This window comes from Capricornis sumatraensis, chromosome 16 (assembly GCF_032405125.1).
Source record: "Capricornis sumatraensis isolate serow.1 chromosome 16, serow.2, whole genome shotgun sequence".
NCBI lineage: Eukaryota > Metazoa > Chordata > Mammalia > Artiodactyla > Bovidae > Capricornis > Capricornis sumatraensis.
This window is the reverse complement of record NC_091084.1, coordinates 49,906,527-49,932,265: the sequence shown is the minus strand read 5'-3', so window position 1 is coordinate 49,932,265 and position 25,739 is coordinate 49,906,527. Positions and strand designations below refer to the sequence as shown.

Here is a 25,739-nt window from a genome sequence, read left to right as displayed (position 1 = left end):
CTGTGAGGCAAGCTCACCTCATTGAACCTTCAGTCAGTCAGTTCAGTCGCTCAGTCATGTCCAATTCTTTGAGACCCCATGGACTAGCACATCAGGCTTCCCTGTCCATCATCATCAGTGAGCCTTAATTTCCACTTCGGCCAAGAATTAATGAGTAAATAGTTGTAAATTTCCTTGCAGAGTATCTGGCACATAGCATATGCTCCATAAATATTGGTTTTTCTCTCACTGCATTTTTTGTCTTTGCCTGCATCTACACCACCCACAAATTCAGTGGCTGCTGGATATAGTAAACAATGGGATCCGGGGACAGTCAGGAAGTCTTTTTCCCATAAACAGTAGAGCTAGGATAGCCAGACCCAGAATGGCTTTGTCTCTGCCCTGCACAAAATAAGCCTGTTTTCTTCTCCTTTTCTTTCTTTACATTAGCTCAGTTCTTGACTTTTTTTCTGATTACCTTCTATAAGGCTGTGTAAGAAGCATGAGAATTCTAGTCATAGGACAGAAAAAAGATATGGAGAAGTTTAATCATTTCCATATCCAAAGGAATCACAGTTCTGAAGGGGAGATGAGCATGCATGACTGATCCCTAAGACCAGAGGGATATAACCAACCACATAGAGAAGTGGCCCCTAACATTCTGGGAACCACAGGAAGGTCTGAGTTCTAGCCTGCCAGAGAAAATTCAGGAGTTTTTCCCAGGGTGTTAATACTGCATTACAAACTATCCCAGCATCTCTGTGACTTTCAGGTACCTTCAGTTCAGTTCAGTTCAGTTCAGTCGCTCAGTCGTGTCCGACTCTTTGTGACCCCATGAATCGCAGCACGCCAGGCCTCCCTGTCCATCACCATCTCCCAGAGTTCACTCAGACTCATGTCCATCGAGTCCGTGATGCCATCCAGCCATCTCATCCTCAGTCGTCCCCTTCTCCTCCTGCCCCCAATCCCTCCCAGCATCAGAGTCTTTTCCAATGAGTCAACTCTTCCCATGAGGTGGCCAAAGTACTGGAGTTTTAGCTTTACCATCATTCCTTCCAAAGAAATCCCAGGGTTGATCTCCTTCAGAATGGACTGGTTGGATCTCCTTGCAGTCCAAGGGACCCTCAAGAGTCTTCTCCAACACCACAGCTCAAAAGCATCAATTCTTTGGTGCTCAGCCTTCTTCACAGTCCAACTCTCACATCCATACATGACCACAGGAAAATCCATAGCCTTGACTAGACGGACCTTAGTCAGCAAAGTAATGTCTCTGTTTTTGAATATACTATCTAGGTTGCTCATAACTTTTCTTCCAAGGAGTAAGCGTCTTTTAATTTCTGGTACCCAGGGCTCCCTTTTTCCTCCATTCCCATCAGAAAGGACACTGCCATTACTTTCTGGCCTTGTTTTGTTAGAGGCTAGAGAGGAAGGTAAAAGGAAAATAGTAGCAGGTATTTCTGGAGCTCCTCCCAAAGAAGGATGCCTTAGAAGCCTGAAACTTGTCCACCAGGTGAAAAGGCTTCTAACTTTCTTTCTTCATCCATCATGAAATAATGAACCTGGAAGAGTTTTGGAAACATGAGAATAAAGACAAATAAAAAAATAATTCCTGTTACAGAGAAGTAGTTGTGGGTTAGTCTCTAGGAATTGGGTAAGTAATACATAAATGCTACTGTAAGAAAAATTGTGAGTAAATGCAATGCCTGAGAGTAAAAAGAGAGCCTAGGTGGATTAGGGGATGAACATCAGTGGGTAAGAAGGAGTATATGAGCAGGTAGGTCAAAGCATTTGTTGCATGAGTATACAAATCTACAAATACACCTGAATGTTTATTCAGGTATTAATACTGCATGTACGTCAACATGGACTGAAGCAATGAGCCTGAGAGGGTATGTGCATTAAAAATTATAAAGATCAAGAGGGAGTATTAAATATATATTGGTATAAGAAGAGTAAGTTGGTGAGAGAAAGAGAGGTATGAATGTTTTTATTGAGTATGAAGGGGATCCACTATGAGACTGTTTTGAAAGTACAGGAATGTGTCTATGAGAATAAGCATATTTTGAGAGCATATATGACCAAGAATGTGGAAAATTTCTGTTTGGAACAATGCTTTCGCAAAGACTGAATGACACCATACCTGTAGCAGATTTAGGGAAGAATTCATTATTTTTCCAAAAACCAGAACTGCATGGTGCCTTTGCACAAATAAATGGTTACGTTGTTGATCTATTGCAGCAATTCTGCCTCCTGTAAAGAGGCAATCCTTTTCATCCAGGTCCCACTGCCTCTTCTCCTCTCTCAGCAAACACGCATTATAGTTCAAAGTATCTCTGGGGAGTGCTTTCATTACTCAGTGACATGTCTGAATTAAATAAAATTTTCAAGGGACAATGTAAATACTTCAAAAAGCTACTGATAACGCAAACCCTCATTGTTCTTTTATAATAACTATCTATGAATTCTGGTTAACATAATTTCATTCAACGATTCTTTTAAAGCACATGAAAATTGTGGATAAAACTATATAGGTTTGATTTAAAGATAGCAAACTAATTGATATATTTAAACATTTGTCAATATCTTCCTTATTCCATAAAACAGAGAGAAACAGTAGCTTAGCCTATGACTTGATGATCATAAAGTATGAAGAAAAGAAGTTTGCCTGTATTTTCTCAAAACAAGTGATTTCATGAATGTATCAGTTTAAACTGTGTAGACACCATCTGCTCTGTCTTTTACTCCCTGGTTCCTTCCCTTCCAGTAAGTGCAGCTCTCTGAAATCACTAAATCAGAAGGTCTAACCCTGAAAAGCTCTCTGGTTTCCTCCTGCCATGGTGTTGTTCAATATCACTCACCCTGCCTTTTTCCTTCTGACTGGTATCCCTGGCCTGGAGAGCTCTCAGTTCTGGCTAGCAGGACCCCTCTGTGTGATGTATGCTGTGGCTCTCGGGGGCAACACAGTGATCCTGCAGGCTGTGAGAGCGGAGCCCAGCCTGCATCAGCCCATGTGCTACTTCCTGTCCATGCTGTCTTTCAGCGACGTGGCCATGTCCGTGGCCACACTGCCTACTGTTCTCAGAACCTTCTGCCTCAATGCCCGCACCATTGATTTTGATGCCTGCCTAATCCAGATGTTCCTCATCCATTCCTTCTCCATGATGGAGTCAGGCATTCTGCTGGCCATGAGCTTTGACCGCTATGTGGCCATTTGTGATCCCTTGCGCTATGCCACTGTGCTCACTAACGAAGTCATCGCTGGAGTGGGTTTAGCAGTGACTGCTCGGAGCTTTATCATCCTCTTTCCTCTTCCCTTTCTTTTCAAGAGGCTTCCTATCTGCAGATCCAATGTCCTTTCTCACTCCTACTGCCTTCACCCAGACATGATGAAGCTGGCCTGTGCTGACATCACTATCAACAGCATCTATGGATTCTTTGTTCTTATGTCCACGTTTGGCATGGACTTGTTATTTATCTTCCTCTCCTATGTGCTCATTCTGCATTCAGTCATGGCCATTGCCTTCCATGAGGAACGCCTTAAAGCTCTCAACACATGTGTGTCACATATCTTGGCTGTACTTGCATTTTATGTACCAATGATTGGAGTCTCCACAGTGCACCGCTTTGGGAAGCATGTCCCACGCTACATACATGTCCTTTTGTCCAACATCTACCTCTTTGTGCCTCCTGTGCTCAACCCTCTCATTTATAGCGCCAAGACAAAGGAGATCCGTCGAGCCATCGTTCGCATGTTTCACCGCATCAAAATGTGACTTCGACATGTGGTTTTAAAATTTGATGCTTATTGTAGTCATAGTCTGTCATCTATGGTGCCATCAACATTACCAAGAATACGATAGATGTGTGTACTGCGGGGGAAGTATAATACCAGGAATGGAGCAGCAAATCTTATAACACAAAACAAATGAATAGTGCAGTAGGCAGACATTAATGGTGTCCATAGAAACATGAATATTAGAGGCAACTGAATGATTAGACAAAACTGTACCAAGGGGATTGATCTAAGGTAGAAATAATTTTCTATAATGACACATATTACTAATATAATTCTAATTAATACACTGAGTCCTAAAAAGTGCCAGGTTTTGTTCTAAATTATTTTTATTGAAATTCATTTAATCTTTGTAACAATCTTATGACATATATACAATTAAGTAAATTGTTCAGATTAACACAGATAATATGGGATCCAGATGAGCTTCAATACTGGTTTGTCTACAGTATTTGTACTCAACCATACAACTACTTTTCACAGCTATTTGTAAGGCCTCCTCAGAGAGCCATTTTGCTTTTTTTTGTTTGTTTGTTTTTGCATTTCTTTTTCTTGGGGATGGTCTTGCTCCCTGTCTCCTGTACAATGTCACAAACCTCCACCCATAGTTCATCAGACACTCTATCAGATCTAGTCCCTTAAATCTATTTCTCACTTCCACTGTATAGTGGCTCAGAGGTTAAAGCATTTGCCTGCAATGCGGGAGACCCGGGTTCGATCCCTGGGTTGGGAAGATCCCCTGGAGAAGGAAATGGCAACCCACTCCAGTACTCTTGCCTGGAGAATCCCATTGAGGGAGGAGCCTGGTAGGCTATAGTCCATGGGGTCGCAAAGAGTCAGACACGACTGAGCGACAAACTACTACTAACTACTACTGTATAGTCATAAGGGATTTGATTTAGGTCATACCTGAATGGTCTAGTGGTTTTCCCCACTTTCTTCAATTTAAGTATGAATTTGGCAATAAGAAGCTCATGATCTGAGCCACAGTCTGCTCCCCATCTTGTTTTTGCTGACTGTATAGAGCTTCTCCATCTTCGGCTGCAAAGGATATAATCAATCTGATTTTAGTGTTGACCATCTGGTGATGTCCATGTGTAGAGTCTTCTATGTTGTTGGAAGAGGGTGTTTGCTATGACCAGTGCATTCTCTTGGCACAACTCTGTTAGTCTTTGCCCTGCTTCATTCTGAACTTCAAGGCCAAATTTGTTTGTTACTCCAGGTGTTTCCTGAATTTCTACTTTTGCATTCCAGTCCCCTGTAATGAAAAGGACATCTTTTGGGGGTGTTAGTTCTCAAAGGTCTTATAGGTCTTCATAGAACTGTTCAACTTCAGCTTCTTCAGCATTACTGGTGGGGGCATAGACTTGGATTACCGTGATATTGAATGGTTTGCCTTGGAAATGAACAGAGATCATTCTGTTGTTTTTGAGATTGCATCCAAGTACTGCATTTTGGACTCTTTTGTTGACTATGATGGCTACTCCATTTCTTCTAAGGGATTCCAGCCCACAGTAGTAGATATAATGGTCATCTGAGTTAAATTCACCCATCCCAGTCCATTTTAGTTCACTGATTCCTAGAATGTCGACGTTCACTCTTGCCATCTCCTGTTTGACCACTTACAATTTGCCTTGATTCATGGACCTGACATTCCAGGTTCCTATGCAATATTGCTCTTTACAGCATCGGACCTTGCTTCTATCACCAGTCCCATTCACAACTGGGTGTTGTTTTAGCTTTGGCTCCATCCTTTCATTCTTTCTGGAGTTATTTCTCCACTGATCTCCAGTAGCATATTGGGCACCTACTGACCTGGGGAGTTCATCTCTCAATGACCTATCTTTTTGCCTTTTCATACTGTTCATGGGGTTCTCAAGGCAAGAATACTGCAGTGGCTTGCCATTTCCTTCTCCAGTGGACCACATTCTGTCAGACCTCTCCACCATGACCCATCCATCATGGGTGGGCCCACATGGCATGGCTTAGTTTCATTAAGTTAGACAAGGCTGTAGTCCATGTTTTCAGACTGGCTAGTTGTCTGGAATTGTGGTTTCAGTCTGTCTGGCCTCTGATGCCCTCTCTCAGCACCTACCGTCTTACCTGGGTTTCTCTTACCTTGGACGTGAGGTATCTCTTCATGGCTGCTCCAGCAAAGCACATCCACTGCTCCTTACCTTGGACATGGGGTAGCTCCTCTCAGCTGTGCTCATGCTTCATCGCAGCCACAGTGCTCGTGCACTGTCGTCACAGCCGCAAATAGCTGTGAAAAGAATAGAAGTGAAAAGCAAAGGAGAAAAGGAAAGATAACCCATTTGAACTCAAAGTTCCAAATAATAGCAAGGAGAGATAAGAAAGCCTTCCTCAGCAATCAATGCAAAGAAATAAAGGAAAACAATAGAATGGGAAAGACTGGAGATCTCTTCAAGAAAACTAGAGATACTGCTGGGGTCCAGCCCCGGTGGATCCAGGGTGATTCAAAGGTGAGACGGAGTCAGCGTCCTAGGAAAAAACGTATTTAATTACAGATATAGATAAAGATTAGAAACGGATAGTGTAGTAGGAAAAATTAGTGGAGAAAAAGAGGCTGAATAACTTGGTTTACGTGGAATACCAATCACCACCTACATAGGCCACAGGCGTCTTTCCATTCTCCCGAAGGAGAGGAGGCACTGAGGCCTCCCCAGTCCGATCAGGCAAAATTAGCAGGCTTGGTGAGTACCCACATTCCAGATGGGAATTCAGCCAGAAAAACGGGGAGCAAGAAAGAAACGACACGGGGGAATCAGTCTTTCCAGAAACTGATCTGAATTTTTTATTTTTAGGTTTGCTTATATACCTTTTGTTACACATAGGGATGAATACAGAGTCAAGCGGGGGTCAGCAGTCCTGACCTTTATCAAAATCAGGTGCTTCACATAAATGTATAAAAAAAAGGTCTTAGGGGTTTTACATCATCTTCTGGCCATGAGGCCTGCTGACATTTTATGATCCTCTCTTTCTGATAACCAAAAAACTTATTTTTTCCAAGGGTGTTTATTCTTAAACCAGGTGCCACCCTCTGAAGGTAGCAGATAAAGTTGCATTCCTATAGGGTGAGGGTGTAAAGGGTTACAATCAAGAAAGGAATTTATTTAACCTAAGGTTAACATGATCAATCTTAAAGGTTAATACTTATTTCTCCTATATGCTAGTTATATTTATTATAAGGGCAGGGAATATGGAGATTTAGCAGCAAACATCAGCCCAACAAATGAAAACGCTTCACCAATGTTCCCCTTAAGATCTATTTAGTCTTAAGATACTGATAAAGTTACATTTTTACATAGCAAGGACACTGATTTATAACAAAGTATAGTGATCTATAACAAGAGAGAAAATTCATTAACTCAAAAAGTCTAGTATTGCTAACATCAAAAATTGCTATTTTCCTTTTCTATATTCCAAATACATTGATTAATGTATTCCCAGGTGCCTAAGGATATGGAGGCCTGGTGGCAATCATTGACTCAACAATGAGAAAAGCCCTATGCTAATTAAGACTTTCAAAACACTCCAAACTCTCTGTGCTATTTATGGTTGAGAGGTTGTCACACAAGCTAATCTGTCAGCAGAGAGGTTTGACCTGAGACACCCTTGTCACACCCAGGGCAGAGAATTAGCAGCAATTATTGGCACAACAAATGAAAAACCCTTACCAATATAATTCCTAACCAACCCACTATACTAATGATTTCTAACTTCCCAAAATAATTTGCCTTTAGTAAGTCTAGAACATCTCATGCCTCTCATGGTTGGGAGGCTGTAAACAATCACATGTGGCCTGACGAACCTGTATAGGCAGGCTAGATAACCTTCAGAGGAGTTTGTAAGTTGAAACACTCTTGTCACGCCCAGGAATTTTTATTGATTTGGAGCTGCACGTTTACTCCTTCTCTGAGAGAACAGGTGGGGAACAGCCCCTTGTAAAGTCAGAGGTGTAGGTGAGAGCATGAAACAGTAAAGTAGGTAGACTCTGGTTTTGGGGGTAGATGCTTGGGAACAAGGGGTTTCCTGAGGCTTGATCACGCCTTTGAGTATGCCGAAGCCTCCTTCCTCATGACCTTTGCCATGGGCGGAGTTCCTCACACTGGCTCCTGGAAAGATATCAAGGGAACATTTCATGCAAAGATGGGCTCAATAAAGGACAGAAATGGTATGGACCTAACAGAAGCAGAAGATATTAAGAAGAGGTGGCAAGAATACACAGAAGAACTGTACAAAAAGAATCTTCATGACCAAGATAACCACAAGAGTGTGATCACTCCCACTCACCCAGAGCCAGACATCCTGGAATGTGAAGTCAAGTGGGCCTCAGAAAGCATCACTATGGACAAAGCTAGTGGAGGGGATGGAATTCCAGTTGAGCTATTTCAAATTCTAAAAGATGGTGCTGTGAAAGTACTGCACTCAATATGCCAGCAAATTTGGAAAACTCATCAATGGCCACAGGACTGGAAAAGGTCAGTTTTCATTCCAATCCCAAAGAAACGTAATGCCAAAGAATACTCAAACTACCGCACAATTGCACTCATCTCACACGCTAGTAAAATAATGCTCAAAATTCTCCAAGCCAGGCTTCAGCAATAGGTGAACCGTGAACTTCCAGATGTTCACACTGGTTTTAGACAAGGCAGAGGAACCAGAAATCAAATTGCCAATATCCACTGGATCATCGAAAAAGCAAGAGTTACAGAAAAAACATCTACTTCTGCTTTATTGACTATGCCAAAGCCTTTGACTGTGTGGATCACAATAAACTGTGGAAAATTCTGAAAGAGATGGGAATACCCGACCACCTGACCTGCCTCTTGAGAAACTTATATGCAGGTCAGGAAACAACAGTTAGAACTGGACATGGAACAACAGACTGGTTAAAAATAGGAAAAGGAGTACATCAAGGCTGTATATTGTCACCCTGCTTATTAAACTTATATGAAGAGTACATCAATAGAAATGCTCAGCTGGAGGAAGCACAAGCTGGAATCAAGATTGCCGGGAGAAATATCGATAACCTCAGATATGCAGATGACACCACCCTTATGGCAGAAAGTGAAGAAAAACTAAAAAGCCTCTTGATGAAAGTGAAAGAGGAGAGTGAAAAAGTTGGCTTAAACCTCAACATTCAGAAATCTAAGATCATAGCATCCGGTCCCATCACTTCATGGCAAATAGATGGGGAAACAGTGGCTGACTTTATATTTCTTGGCTCCAAAATCACTGCAGATGGTGATTGCAGCCATGAAATTAAAAGACACTTGCTCCTCGGAAGGAAAGTTATGACCAACCTAGACAGCATATTCAAAAGCAGAAACATTGCAAACAAAGGTCCATCTAGTCAAGGCTATGGTTTTTCCAGTGATCATGTATGGATGTGAGAGTTGGATTATAAAGAAAGCTGAGTACCAAAGAATTGATGTTTTTGAACTGTGGTGTTGGAGAAGACTCTTGAGAGTCCCTTGGACTGCAAGGGGATCCAACCAGTTCATCCTAAAGGAGATCAGTCCTGGGTGTTCATTGGAGGGACTGATGTTGAAGCTGAAACTCCAGTACTTTGGCCACCTGATGCGAAGAGCTGACTCATTTGAAAAGACCCTGATGCTGGGAAAGATTGAGGGCAGGACAAGGGGACGACAGAGGATGAGATGGTTTGATGGCATCACCAACTCAATGGACATGGATTTGGGTGGACTCCAGGAGTTGTTGATGGACAGGGAGGCCTGGTGTATTGAGGTTCATGGGGTCACAAAGAGTCAGACATGACTGAGTGACTGAAGTGAACTGAACTGATACAAATACTGCCTCTCTAATTGGCATCACTATTAACATTGCAACTTTCATCACCATTGTTCTCTTCAAATAATCATGAGTTGTTTTAACTTCAAAAAATGAGATTTGATATATTTTCAGAACTTGCCATAAGATGTATGTGTATGACCCAGGAAAAACAATAAAGATTTACTTCAAAAAGAAACCCCAGATTCCTCTCTGCATCTTTTATATGTCTACCATTCAATTCCCCCCCAACAAAGAAAATAGTGTTTAATATCTAAGCCATAACTTTTTTTTAGAAAATTTTACTAAGTGTATAATTTTTATTTCTCTTACCTTCTTGGATTTTTTTAAATTGAAATATATTTGATTTACCCTATTATTTAAGTTTCAGTTGTACAGCATAGTGATTCACAATTTTTTTAAGATTATATATTTCTTCCACATAATGACATATCAGAAATTATTTCTTCTAGAATTTCTTAGCTCCAAAATTTCTAGCATAGGCAGAATAGAGTTTTTATAATTTATACACTAGAAAATATTTTTGGAACTTCTCTCATACAGCGGTATCATCTGCATATCTGAGATTGTTGGTATTTCTCTTGGAAATCTTGATTCCATCTTGTGTTTCATCCAGCCTGGTACTTCACATGATGTACTCTGCAAATAAGTTAAATAAGCATGGTAACAATATACAGCCTTGATATACTCCTTTCCCAATTTTAAGCCAGTCCATTGTTCTAACTGTTTCTTCTTGACCTGCATACAGGTTTCTCAGAAGGCATGTAAGGTGGTCTGGTATTTCCATCTCTTTAAGAATGTTCCACATTTTGTTGTGATCCACACAATCAAAGGCTAGTCAATGAAGCAGAAGTAAATGTTTTTTCTGGAATTCTCTTGCTTTTTCTATGATCCAACGTATGTTGGCAATTTGATCTCTAGTTCCTCCGCCTTTTCTAACTATAGCTTGTACATCTGGAAGTTCTTGGTTGACGTACTGCTGAAGCATAGCTTGAAGGATTTTGAGTGTTACCTTGCTAGCATGTGAAATGAGCACAATTGTATGGTAGTTTGAACATTCTTTGACATTGCCCTTCTTTGGGACTGGAATGCAAACTGACCTTTTCCAGTCCTGAGGCCACTGCTGAGTTTTCTAAATTTGCTGGCATATAGAGTGTAACACTTTACCAGAATCATCTTTTAGAATTTTAAATAGCTCAGCTAGACTCTTGTTTGCAGGGAATAAGGAAAAATGAATTTTTAGGCTTCATCTCCTCTTATGAGGATGGTGTCACCATAAGAAAAGCATATGACCACAACCTCAGCTTCCATCCTGAGAAGACCCACAATAAGCCCTGCTATTTGCCCTTATGTAGAAATTCCCTTTCGTCTCTTTTTTTAAACAAGATTTTCTTTTAATTCAGCTATTTTTTTTCCTATTGAAAATACTTGGATTCCAGCTAAATAGAAAAGAGAAAATGAATTCTTATACTCTTTTTATTTGGGGACTGATAGGGCTGCCTCTGAGAAAATTAAATACTAAATATGATGCAGCTAAACTGGTGAGTGTAAGGCTGGACCCCAGGGGCCATGATGGGCCGCCCCTCCTCTCTCTCCCACCGGCAGTGGGGGAAGTCCCTAACGGAAGGAGCCTCCCAGATCCCGGGGACCAATGACAGCACACTTCGCCAGCTAAAGCCGCCCCTCCCCAGCCACATAGAAGGACCTGTCAGCCCGCCACGCCTTGGCCTGACGACCTATCCAAACCCCCGTTCATCTAGCCTGACCATCCCTCGCAACAAACATATAAAAGCAACCCCCAACACAGACTTCCTCGACCTGCCTCCTTCGGGTCCAGGAACCCCGCCCAGTAGCGCTTCGCCATTAAAAAGCCTGTTAGACACTTTTTTGGTGTCCTGGTCGTCTTTTTATCTAACAGTAAAAAGTGCTATTTTGAAGTTTGTGAAAATTTTTTTCTGAGTAATAAAGGTCATATTTTTGTATTGCCTTGTCATGAGTACTTATCTCTTCCTCCAGGGCCAGGGCTGGGGGGGTTACATAGAGAGAAACAGAGAGAAGAGACAAGAACAAGAGTTATAGCAGGATAAGATCCTTCATCTCTGTGCTTCATATAGTCTCACAGAAAGTTAGCTTGACTAGAACTAAATACAAAACTGAAAAAAAAAAAAATCTACATTGCTTGAGCCTGTATGGAATTAATTTCTTTGTGAACCTAAGAACAAGAGAATGCTCCTTTTCTCCTAGGAACAGGAGAACTTTCAGAAAGCAGAGTGTGGTGAAAAGAGCCATGGATGGGGCCCTGGGCATGACTCACCATCAGTCTCACCTCCTGGGTACTGCAGAGAGGTCCTGTCTAATCTCTTCAATGCGTCTCCAGCCATGCTCTGCTAAAAAGAGACTGCCGTGTAGCACAATTACACTTCAGTTAGATGAGAAATGCTCTCCTCCCAGAAGCTGTTTTACAAATAAACAGGATTAAGGGTTCAGAGGGTCTGTCTTCCTAGTAATAGAAGTTTCTACAAGGACATTTTCCCAACAGGAGACTATCTAATATTTCATTATAAACTGAATATATTTTCTAATTATGCTGATGCAATGTGGGCTCAGGATTCATTATTGTTATGTTTAATTCTTCAGTAAGGAAGGATCTACTTGAAGGTGGTTGCCCACTTAAACACAGCCATTCAGATATCCTCCAGACAGCTGAGTCAACTATGTGCTCCTAAAACCTTTCTGGTTTCATAGAAACAGCAAACAGCTTATAGAGTCAGCAATTATTTTTTGAATTATCATCTCCCTGACCTCAAGCAGTTAATCAGAAGTCACTGCCAAGGGATTGCCCTCTGCAGGAAAAGTGGAGGAGTGCTAAACATGTAGTAACTCTATATGAATGTCAGAAAATAAGGTTTGATTCCATGGATTTCTCATACTAGAATTGGGTATATGTAGTTTGTGTTCATATTTATAGTATAAAATATTTTCCTTTTTCTCTTCTATTTCCTGTGGAAAACATGCTTATCAAATATAGGTAATAAAATAGAAGTAAATTATCCATTAAATTATTAATTTAATTAATATGTTTGTTTTGAACATACATAACTCATGAATCAAGTGAATTATCTAAACATTTCATAATTCACTGAATTTTAAAAGCCTGCAACATCCCAAGTGGAAAGTATGACTGCCAGCCAAAACTTTCTATAAATTTCTGGAGTCATGTATCAATCACCCAAATCACTGATGTGTAGCAGACTCTATTAAAAATTTAGATGACAAACAAATCTCAACTGATAGAAATGCCAAAAAAAAAAGAAGTGTTTATTAAAAATTTTGATCTTTCAGCGTTTACTGTCAGTCACGTTGATCAGGAGACTTTCTCCCTAAAGTGATTCTCAGCTTCCATTCCTCCTAGCAGAGATATTTAGTCTCTGTCCTTTGCTCAATGCCAAGTCTAATAAAATGTGGTGATTTGGGGGGAAATGAAAGTAATTCTCATGGCAAGCTATATGTCTTACAAGTTTTGCCTTTTTGCTCATACCAAACATAATAGCTCATTCATTTATTCATCCAATCTATAATAATTATTGAAACCTACAATGTGGTGAGCATGGTGTTAGTTTTGAGGGCTCAGGGATTACATGATTTACTCATAACGGTTTGTGTGAGAAACCTACCCAGAGAGAGAGGGATGGGTGATGTGAAAGTCTTCTGGGATGTATTTACTAACTACATATCCCTTTTTAAATACCCTCTTACAAAGCTTCACCATGTTTGAATGGTTGCAGTGTGAAGGAGAAGTGTTACTGGTGAAAATGTGGTCAGTGTTCATGCAAATTGTGCCAAGGCTATGTATGTGACTAAGGCAAATATCCCATATTATTAACTGGGAGAGGCAAACTTCCAGGGTGACAGTCTGTGTGTTTACATGAAAGACAGATTCTAGGCAGCAATGGAGTAGAGTCAAGTTTAATTATTAGTCTTTACAATCAAACCTGTCCTATGTCTCTGAGTTAAATTATTTTGTAAATATTAAACAGATTAGAATTGCTAGAGTGCTAAGTGACTTTTTATGTATTTGATATGAAATTGTGTGAAAACAAAATATATTGTATATATTAACATAAAAATTTGAGTCAGCAATTTTATAAACAAAATTTGACTAACTATAGAAGAGACAAATAAACAAACTTGAAACTCAAAGACATTCCTGTTAAACAATTATCTTCAAACATTTATATAACTTGGTTATAGACAGTAGATTGGAAATATTGCTCATGTCAATTACTCAGGTAGGTATAGAGATTAATGGAAGGAATGATGCTAAAGCTGAAGCTCCAGTACTTTGGCCACCTCATGCAAAGAGTTGACTCATTGGAAAAGACTCTGATGCTGGGAGGGATTGGGGGCAGGAGGAGAAGGGGACGACCGAGGATGAGATGGCTGGATGGCATCACGGACTCGATGGACGTGAGTCTGAGTGAACTCCAGGAGATGGTGATGGACAGGGAGGCCTGGCATGCTGCGGTTCATGGGGTCGCAAAGAGTCGGACACGACTGAGCAACTGAACTGAACTGAACTTAGTAGGAAATAGCATTCAACATTTGGAAACTCAATAACTGCAAGAATATTTTTACAAGTATTGTACAAAAAACAGATTTTGTTTATTAGTGGAAAAAAGATTTTTATGACACAACTTAGGTATAAACTGGACAATCGGTTATTTTTAAACTCATTCTAACAGGTTTTCATTATAATTTCTTAAAGAACCCTTTTAACACTTAGTTTACATAAAAATATTATAAACAGGTTCAGGATTTATAATTTATTTAGATAGTAAAGAGATGGGAATATCAGACCTCCTGACCTGCCTCTTGAGAAATCTGTATGCAGGTCAGGAAGCAACAGTTAGAACTGGACATGGAACAACAGACTGGTTCCAAATCGGGAAAGAGTACATCAAGTTTGTACACTGTCACCTTGCTTATTTAACTTATATGCAGAGTACATCATGCAGGGCTGGATAAAGCACAAGCTGGAATCAAGATTGCCAAGAGAAATATCAATAACCTCAGATATGCAGATGACACCACCCTTATGGCAGGAAGCGAAGAAGAACTCAGAGCCTCATGAAGAAAATGAAAGAGGAGAGTTAAAATGTTGTTATAAAACTTAACATTCAGGAAACTAAGATCATGGCATCCGGTCCCATCACTTCATGGCAAATAGATGGGAAAATAATGGAAACAGTGGCAGACTTCATTTTGCGGGGGCTCCAAAATCACTGCAGATGGTGACTGGAGCCATGAAATTAAAAGGCATTTGCTCCTTGGAAGAAAAGCTATGATCAGCCTAGACAGCATATTAAAAAGCAGAAACATTACTTTGCCAACAAATGTCCATCTAGTCAAAGCCACGATTTTTCCAGTAGTCATGTATGAATATGAGAGTTGGACTATGAAGAAAGCTGAGCCCCGGAGAATTGATGCTTTTTAACTGTGGTGTTGGAGCAAACTCTTGAGAGTCCCTTAGACTGCAAGGAGATCAAACCAGTCAATCCTAAAGGAAATCAGTCCTAAATATTCATTAGAAGGACTGATGCTGAAGCTGAAGCTCCGATACTTTGGCCACCTGATGCAAAGAACTGACTCCTTGGAAAAGACACTGATGCTGGGAAAGATTGAAGGAGAAGGGAACAACAGAGGATGAGATAGTTGGATGGCATCATGACTCGATGGACTTGAGTTTGAGCAAGCTCCGAGAGTTGGTGATGGACAGGGAAGCCTGGTGTGCTACAGTCCATGGGGTCACAAAGAGTCAGACATGACTGAGTGACTGAACTGAACTGAACACTTCTTTTAACAGTTTGAACAAATACAATTTATCTCAGAGAAAAAGCCTTTACTCACAAGTCTGCTATTCAGGGAATTGGTCAATATTTATTATACAGCAGTAAAACATAAACATATATACATACTACATAAATACATACGATATATTTTTTGGATTTTTTCTTTATTAAGAAAACAAGACTTTTAATTTTATGCCTCCTAAACAATTGTCTCTATAATCTATAGTCACTATAAACAGGTTATGTGTGTGTGTATGCACGTGTCCCAGTGGTTCTTATCCAACCAAGACTGGAAATTGAGTGCTTCTGTAACACAGAAAGAAATTTCTATCTACATTTTATGCACTGATCCCTTATTTGTTCAGAACTTAGCCCATTAGTATGCAACTGATGAGACACAGGCAAGGACACACCTCGCAGTGTCTCAAGTATTTTTTGTTATCAAACACAATCCAGCTCCACATCCTTGTTGCTTACCCCAGAGCAAGACCCAGAGAAGTCATTCCATGTGGGTGTGTTCGATGAATAAACGAGCTACCCCACAAAAGATGAGAAACGTTCACAGTCACATAGTATGCACGCTTCCTATTCTCATGCCTTATTCTCTGACTGTTCAATTTTGTAGTTGAGATTACGAAGTGTTTTTTAAAAAGAAACAAAAAATACTGAAGTCAGTGCAGTTTCCAATAGTCAGGTGAATTGATAGATATAAAGTATTAGGATGTTGTTGCTGTTCAGTCAATCGTCATGCCCAACTCTTTTCAACCCCATGGACTGAAGTATGCTAAGCTTCCCTATCCTTCGCCATCCCCAAAACTTGCTCAAACTCATGTCCGTCGAGGTGGTGATGCCATCCAACCATCTCATTCTCTGTCAGCCCCTTCTCCTCCTGCCTTCAATCTTTCCCAGCATCAGGGTCTTTTCCAACGAGACAATTCTTCCCATCAGGTGTCCAAAGTATTGGAGCTTCAGCTTCAGCATCAGCATCAGTCCTTCCAACGAATATTCAGGCCTGATTTCCTTTAGGATTTACTGGTTGGATCTCCTTGCAGTCCAAGGGACTCTCAAGAGTCTTTTCCAACAACACAGTTCAAAAGCATCAATTCTTCAGCACTCAGCCTTCTTTATGGTCCAAATCTCATATCCATACATGACTACTGAAAAAACCATAGCTTTAACTATACAGACCTTTGTTGGCAAAGTAATGTTTCTGCTTTTTAATATGCTGTCTAGGTTTATCATAGCTTTTCTTCCAAAGAGCAAGCATTTTTTAATTTCATGGCTGCACCATCAGCAGTATTTTTGGAGTCCAAGAAAATAAAATCTGTCACTGTTTCCATTGTCTCCCCATCTATTTGTCATGAAATGATGAGATCATTTGCCACGATATTAGTTTTCTGAATTTTTTTTTAAAATAAGGATTTAAATATTTTTCTTTAAAGAAAGATGATCTCCATTGTAAGCATGAGAATCTCAGGACCATGGGTTAATCTTTGTCCTTGTTTGGTTTTTCCTTTCGTTTTGCTCAGAACTGTGTATGGAGTTTCCAAAAAAGGTCTGTATAGTCAAAGCTATGGTTTTTCCAGTAGTCCTGGATGGATATGAGAGTTCGAATATAAAGAAAGCTGAGTGCTGCAGAATTGATGCTTTTGAACTGTGGTGTTGGAGAGTTCCTTGGACTGCAAGGAAATCAAACCAGTCAATCCTAAAGGAAATCAGTCTAGAATGTTCTTTGGAAGGACTGAGGCTGAAGCTGAAACTCCAGTACTTTGTCCACCTGATGTGAAGAGCTGACTCATTGGAAAAGACCCTGATGCTGAGAAAGATGGAATGTGGGAAGAGAAGGGGATGACAGAGGATGAGATGGTTGGATGGCATCACTAACTCGATGGACACAAGTTTGAGCAAGCTCCAGGAGTTGGTAATGGACAGGGAAGCCTGGCATGCTACAGTCCATGGGGTAGCAAAGAGTCGCACACGACTTAGCAACTGAACTGAACTGTGTGTAGCATCAGCTTATATCCATACAAAGAAGGATGATTCTCCAGGACGACTGGGAAAAGGATTCTCTGGATTGAGAGGGGCGCACAGGGTAGCTTTTCCAGCTTCATGTCTCTAAGACTTCCTTTTGTTATGTGAACAGTTCAGAGTAGCATTTCTCTTTAAGGCCATTTCTATGACTCCAAGCTAAGTCTGTTTCCAGAAGACATTTGACTGCCTCCCTCTGTTCCAGGCCCAGAATTCAACGGACCTTCTTCCCCAGGCGAACTCGGCTTTGAAGGTTTGTGTAGCTGCAGCAGCACTTTCTTATATATGCTTTCTTTATAGCCTTTCCACCTGTTATCACAACCTTCTTTGTCCTTACTCAATGATCTTTCTGTGGGTATGTGGCTCCCTTCATGCTAATAATCATTTTGGAAAGACTTATTTGCTGAACATTTCTGAGATTATTAAATGCTGTAGACCACTGTGCTACAGGAGCTCCAGTAACTTTCACAGTGGGGAGGGAACAAGATGATTGGCTCTCTAATAGATACTACTCTCCTTTGTAAATTAAACACTCAAATAAACTTTTCTCCAGAAGAGGTTGGCATCAGGACCCACTGGGGCCTTTTTTGACCTTGTCCAATCTGGGAGGCTTTGATTCCCATCTAGGGGGTTTGGGCTCCAATTTGGGGTTTTCTCCTTGGGAAGGGAAACTGTTTATAAGGCACTTCAGAGAAAGGTCACTGGAACTGGGAAATCATGTTAATGTGACTTTCTGGCTGGTTAGGTTTTGGTTTATTTTGGCTTCCCAGGTAGCGCTAAGTGGTTAAGAACCAGCCTGCCAGTGCAGGAGACATGATGAGATGCAGATTCAATCCCTGAGTCAGAAAGATCTCCTGGAGGAGGAAATGGCAACCCACTTCAGTATTCTTGCCTGGAGAATCCCACACACAGAGAAGCCTGGTGGGCTAGAGTGCATGGGGTCGCAGAGTCAGACATGACTAGAGCGACATAGCATGCACTGCAGTATTGCTTGATCCTGTAATGTGCACAAGTACTTGGACTCTGGCAGGACTATCCCCAGTTTTACTAGTCAATGTCAAAGCCATCTGCCAAGGTTTCAGTGTTGTCCTAGCCTTGTGGTGTGTTTGTGATTTTACAGGGGCTTCATTCCATACTGGAGTAGGGTTTGTTAGTTACCTTCACTGCTCTAACCCTCACCACACGTTTTCTCATTTTGTGGTTTGGCTATGTCGATCTTATTTGAGGATACTTGAGATTTCCCTGACACCTAACATTGTTGAAGATATTAACGTGGATTTTACTCTGTTTTGTTGTTTTCTAATGTCTGTTTGATTTGACAGCAGGAGGTGTTTGGGAGAGATCAAATTCTATATTGCTTCTATGTTTTAGGGTATTATCATGTTACTCATCCTCTGTGGTTTTATTTTAGAAAAAGTATTTCATGACCCTATGAGAAAAAAACATGGAAAATAATGCTTATTTAAATATATATACATATATATACTAGCACCAGGTGGCACTAGAGGTAAAGAAGTTGCCAATGCAGGAGGTATAAGAGACACTGGTTTGATCCCTGGGTTGGGAAGATCCTCTGGAGGAGGAAATGACAACTGCTTCAGTACTTTTGCCTTGAGAATCCCATGAACGAAGGAGCCTGGTGGACTACAGTCCACGGGGGTGCAAAGAGTTGAACATGGAGATCCAACCAGTCCATCCTAAAGGAGATCAGTCCTGGATGTTCACTGGAAGGACTGATGTTGAAGCTGAAACTCCAATACTTTGGCCAACTGATGTGAAGAGCTGACTCGTTGGAAAAGACCCTGATGCTGGGAAAGATTGAGGGCAGGGGGAGAAGGGGACGACAGAGGATGAGATGGTTGGATGACATCACTGAATCGATGGACATGGGTTTGGGTAGACTCCAGGAGTTGGTGATGGACAGGGAGGCCTGGCATGCTGCAGTTCATGGGTTCACAAAGAGTCAGACACAACTGAGCTACTGAACTGAGCTGACTGAAAGCAACTTAACACACACACACACACACACACACACACACATCCACATGTGTGTATGTATGAATGTATAACATTTTTCACTACTATCTGTGTCTCAAATCATCTATAAAGATTGAACTATGGTGTAGTCTGTCCACCACCCAGTGAAGGAATCCTCACACTAATTTACTTACCTCTGCCAAGAGTGTGCAAGCTGCTGTGACTTTGTACGTGCTTTGCATAAATTTGAACAGAATTCCTCTGCCTTGGTGATTGTTACTCTCCAGGAATTATGCTTTGAATTTCCTAATATTCTTCAGCTACCTCTCCTCTGCTCTTGCTGTTGTTTAGTTGCTAAGTCATATCCAACTCTGCAATCCCATGGACTGTAGCCCGCCATGCTCCTCTGTCCATGGGATTTCCTAGGCAAGAATACTGGAGTAGTTTACCATTTCCTTCTCCAGGGGAACTTCCTGACCCAGGGAACAAATTTGCATCTCCTGCATTGGCAGCCCTTGGCATGTAGATTCTTTATCTCTGAGCCACCAGGAAATCCCCCTGTTGCTCTAGCATGTACAGATGTCTCTGAGCTTGGGTGATGAGTATAGGCCATGAAAATCCATATTGCAGCAGATGATGAGCGCAACTATTTATGCTGTTGAAGTAGATTCACCCTACCATCAATCACGAGTATCTATTTCCCTTCCATTCAAAGTGCTAACTGGCTCCCTAGAAGAGAGTTGATCCTTCCCTCAGCAATGCCCAACAGATGGCAACATATGATTATTTTTTCCACAGAACTTTTCTCCTGCTTTTAAACTTTGGAATTTCTGGTCTTACATGGTTTATATTGCAGTATCACTGTGACAATCATACATGTTCCATTTTATCAGTCTCATGAATACTCTTACTTATTTCAGAAGTGCAAAATTGGTCATAGTGTATCTTTAATTTTTAAAGCTAAAAGATGCTCAAAACCATTATTCTTATAAAAAGCATTGGATGATACTTATGATCTTGAGTAACATAACCCCCAGTTATAATGTTTCATATGAATGATTAGGCTTTGTGTTTTTGAGATTTACTTGAAAATTTAGTTGATATTAGCATACTTGGATAAATAGAAGTGTCTAGTTTAAGACCCTCTTCCTTACTGAGTATGAGAGAAGTCATTTTGGGAACCTATAATTTGGTTAATTACAAAGTATCTTGATATTTTAAGTTATGAATTATAGCCAGGCTATGCCCTATGGCTAATAACAGGTACCCAACCAGAGGCCCATGTATAGAAAGAGACGACACAGTTCAACTGACTAGCCTGTAAACCCAAACATCAGCAATAACAACAAACTCTTAGGGTATTTGTGTTTTTAGAAGGTCTCTCTCTGATCAGTGCTTAGATTTCAGTATCTTATGTAGCCTCTTATGAATCTCCTTACTCTTAATGGAATAGATAATTGGATTGAGCACTGGAGGCACAAAGAGATATATTAGGGACATGAACTTGTGCACATACTCAGGGGCATGCTTCCCAAATCGATGAACCATGGACACACTAACCATGGGCATGTAGAAAATGAGCACAGCACAGATGTGTGACACACATGTGTTGAGTGTCTTAAGTCTCTCTTCCCGGGAGGCGATGGCCAGCACAGAGTGTAATATGAGCACACAGGAAAGGAGAATGAGCACTGAGTCTACACTGAAGGCAGAGATGACAATGAACAAGCCATACGTGCTGTTGATGGTGGTATCTCCACAGGGCAGGCGGATCAGGTCTGGGTGCAAGCAGTAGGAGTGGGTCAGTATGTTGCCTTTACAGAAAGGCAACCTCTTCAGAAGGAAAGGCAGTGGGAAGACCATGCAGAAGCTGCGGATGATGATAGATATGCCCATGTGAGCCACACGGGTATCAGTGAGCACTGTAGAATAATGCAAGGGGTTACAGATGGCCACATAGCGGTCAAAACTCATGGCCAGCAAGATTCCAGACTCTGTCCAGGAGAAAAAGTGGATGAAGAACATCTGAATCAGGCAGGCATCAAAGGCAGTCTCTGGTGTGTGAAAGCACAAGGTAGCCAGTATAGTGGGCAAGGTAGAAAAAGACACACCCAGGTCATTGACAGACAGCAGAGATAGGAAGTAGTACATTGGCTGGTGCAAGCTCTGCTCCTCCTTTATGATGAAGAGAATGAGGCTGTTGCCCAGGATGGAGACAGCATACAGCAGCAAGAGGAGGGCCGCTAACCAATGCTCCAGTCCCTCCACCTCTGGGAAGCCTGGTAGGGTGAAGCTGGTCACTCTCGAGATGTTGGTTTCGAAACTTCCCATGGGGTCCCTGAGTATCTTTTGGAGAAACACAATCAGAGTAAAGTGAGGTCAGACAATGGAAAGCATGGTCACTATCCAGGATGGAAGGGACAAGGCTACTTAGATTGCACACCAAAGATCGTGAAAAATTAGGAGGAAGCAAGCTAGGGATCATTGCTCACATCTCAGGCCTTCTGCCATCTGATTATTTCTACAGGTGGGTCATGGGCTCCAATTCCTTCCCCACAAAAATCCTGTGAGTCTGTTTTGAACACTATATCTTATTCTTCCTGTTTCTGTATTATTTGCAGAAATATTAAAATCTTTCTCCAGTAGCAGAAAATTATTTAGCTCTTTCTCTCTACCAGTTCTAGCCACTATCTTCTGCAAGAAGTGAAGTACAGTATGCCCTCCCCAGGGCCTTATCTTAGTGCTCTCCACTTACTCATGAATCTCCATGTATGCAGGGATAACATTTTCATCCGTACGCTGAGCTGTGTCTTTTCTCCTGCCTGCGCTGGACGATCTCACTCCAGCTCCCAATCCTATCGTTGTTGTGTGAGCTCCTCTCTTATTCACCAAGGATCCAGACTCTCATGCTTCTCCACTCCTGATTGCTCTGGGTTTTTCTATCTTGCATATTTACGTGTTTTCCTCTGTTTAGATTAAGGATTCCCAAACTGTGTGTATGCTAGATTCACCCAAGGAGCTTGTAAAAAACTCCTTTGTCTGGACCCCAGTAATACCAATTTAATCCAAATCTCTAGCAGTTGCAGTTGGATTCAAGCATCAATACATTGGGGAAAGAAAAAAAAAAAAAAAAACCTACCCAGGAAATTCCAATGCAAAGTCAAGTTTGAGAATCAGAGGTTTAGAATATGTTCCATCCAAAACCCACTTCTTTCTTATTGAGGATCAGTTTCAGGATATACAGTCAAAGAAAATAAATAACAACAACAACAACAACAAAAACCACTTTATTGACCCCACATATTCTTCCAGTAATCATTCACTTCTCTGCTCTCTTTCACACTATGTTCACAATTATTTTCTACTCATAATGTCCTTCTTACCTCTTCTCTGTACTTCAATTATCCTATATTCATGTCTCTAGCTCAGATGTCTCCTCTAGCTATAGAGTCCAGCATCCAACTCCCTACTGGTGTATCAACTGTAATGGCTCATCAGCACAACATAAACATATGCCAATTTGAACTTTTGTTAATCACCATACTTGGTCCTCTGCAATATTTTCCTCATATAAAAGTCCATCAGCATTTATCCATGCACTAAAGCCAGAAAAACCTAGGAAGAATTTTTCACCCTCTCCCATTTCCAGATCTAATTAATCTATTACTATCTTTCCAAAATATACTTAACACTGGCACTCCTGTCTCTCTCACTTCCAGCTAATCCAGTATCCAGTCTATTGCACTGATCTATCCCTCAGCGTTTTTAATCAGAGTGTCTACAGGCCCTTTCTTGCTGATCATCCAGCTCAGTGTCATGGTCCTCTCTAATTCATCTTTTACAAAGAAGCCAAATTATCTGTTGATAATATAAACAAAATGATGTTACACTTCTATGGAAAACCTCTCAGTGGCTTCCCTTCACTCTTAGAATAAGGATTAGAGTAAGAAATCAAACAGTCTTACCCAGGCATGAGGCAGTATATGAACTACCTGAGGACTTGTTACCTTCCTATTATTCTAACCATTCATTACTTCTCTACATATCATTGTATGTCCCTATTATGTATCCTCACACATACTTTTCTTCATGACTCTTATCACACTTTAGAATTATAGTGAATTATTATGTATCTGTTTGATCATTTGATTAGTATCTTTGTTCCCCAAAGAATTATAAGATCCTATAGTTGTCTCAATATTTATCCAAGTCGCTGGGCATAGATCCTGGATAAGCATTCAGATTACCAGTTCTAATTCTAACCAGTAAATATTGATTAAATAAACTATCTTAGGCAGAATGTATTATGACCCAGTTTTGAAGTGTAACATAAATTTAGAAAAGTTAAATAACTCTGCTAACATCTAAAACAGCAAACTTTTAATCTCAGCTTTAGCACACACCAGCTGTAGATTTAGTTTACTTAATTACACCTTATGTTTACAGCTGTAGTATAGAAAAAATACAGAGTAAAACACATAAAATTGATATTCAGCACTGTTGTGCAAGATACGTACTGAATAAATGGCAACCAAGAAAGAGCGGATGAAGAGGGACGTCTGGAGCCAAGGTTCCCAGGCCCTGTTTCCACACTGCCTTACTCTTCCAGTTTCCCAAACAAAGGCTCTCTCCTTTTATGTTGCCCATGTATCCACTTCCCAGTGAGAATACTGGAGTGTGAGTTAATAACACTGAGGCACTCACACCAAACAAAAGCTTTGTGATTTCAGGCATCAGGGGGTGTTGTTGAGGATTGTTGGTGTAGGGCAGAAGAGGAGTACAGAGAAAATCTCTAAAATTAGATCACAAACAAACTTTTCTTCAGATTTATATATTATAATCACTTCAGGATTTTGAAGCTATGAATGAGGTTCCTACAGACCTCTGTGAGGGAAGGGCTCAAGTCCCAACTTACCTCCTCAGGGCAGCTCTAGTGAGAAGCGGACAGGTGAAGCGTCTCCTAAGGAGAAACTCTGAAGACTCCTCTGTACACGACCTCCCAGCCAACCTCCGTGCCCTGAGCAATGAAACTGCCTCTTCAGTGTCCTCTGGGCCTGGTAAGTCTTGGGGCTTAAAGAGATGGCTGGAGCAGCAGGGAATATGAGAACTTTTGAATGATGGCTCCTTTGTACACTGGTGTTTCTCCCCCTTACAGATATTAAAAAAAAAAAAAATTGAGTTATAACTCTGCTGTCCTTCATAAAAGAATCCATTCAGTTCATCAAAAACAGACTGAATATCAGACCCTTTGACTCTCACTGATTCCCAAGTTAGCGATCTTTCCACCAATTGTGTCACAACCCAAGTAAATTTCAAGAAACTATAAATATAACCACCAAAGCTTCAGTAATCATAGTCAGAAACCACAGTGACAATCCTGGTTTGCCTGGAACTATACTGAGTTTAGCAATGAAGATCCTGCACTGGGGACAACCTCTCTGTAGCAGCAAACTCAGACAGTTTATCAGTCTGCCCAGACTTGAGTAAAAAAACAACCACTTCCCTGTCTAAGTGACTATCCTTAATAAATTTATTTAGTTTGCTCAAATTCCAAATTCCTCATTTGGAAACTTGGAACACAAATGTCTATAAATCCAGTTGACCATGAAACTTCGTATCACCATGGTAAATGATTATAAAACAAGGACTATTACAATGACTTGCCAGTTTTCCATTGGCCAGAAAAGAATTTGAGAAGATGGGATAGGCAATTAGTTCTGAGAGCTCTGAGCGCTGTGAAGGCAGGTTGATTTCCAGGATGCTTATTAAAAGATCTTAAAATTATGAGAGCTTTTGGATCATCTTGTATCACACCCAAACTGTCATAATGAAGAAATGAAGACTTTAAGGTGCAAGAGGCCTGTTGCCATCCACTGTGAAATCATTTATAAAGTCAGGACTTGAAAATAATTACCTAGAGTTAGTCCCCAAAGTCTATGTCTATTGCCCAAGCAATCTCAATTACCAGGACTGAGGAAAGGAAAAGAGAAATACTGGTATTTCTTGAGCACCTGCAGAGTTTTGGGGGCCATACTAGTTTATTGTTTGCTTTAGATTAGCTCATTTAATCAACAGAGAAAACCTGAAGGATACCTTTTATTATGCCTAAATACTAGATTTTTCAGTAGACAGACTAAACAGAATTAGAGCTGTGGAGGAATAAAAAATAAAAAGCTATGTATTTTATATTTAGATAATTTTTAAAACATCAAAGCATCAATGTCTTCCTCATAAAAAACTGGAAATGTATTGGATTTTAGTACACTAATCTTAGGGTC

General features: G+C 40.7%; 1 protein-coding gene and 1 pseudogene across 1 annotated transcript; one reads left to right on the top strand and one right to left on the bottom strand.

Annotated features, from left to right (window-relative positions):
• The first annotated feature begins 2,813 nt into the window (after positions 1 to 2,813).
• Positions 2,814 to 3,752, top strand: LOC138092689 (olfactory receptor 51I2-like). Its single transcript, XM_068988764.1, has one exon. It carries the CDS (start codon positions 2,814 to 2,816, stop codon positions 3,750 to 3,752), a length of 939 nt encoding a protein of 312 aa, XP_068844865.1.
• Positions 3,753 to 20,902: 17,150 nt separating this feature from the next.
• LOC138092870 (olfactory receptor 51I2-like) lies at positions 20,903 to 21,792 on the bottom strand (annotated as a pseudogene).
• Positions 21,793 to 25,739: the final 3,947 nt, after the last annotated feature.

Coding starts and splice junctions, on each gene's coding strand:
- LOC138092689 (XM_068988764.1), top strand. CDS start 2,814: ATGGTGTTGTTCAATATCACTCACCCTGCCTTTTTCCTTCTGACTGGT.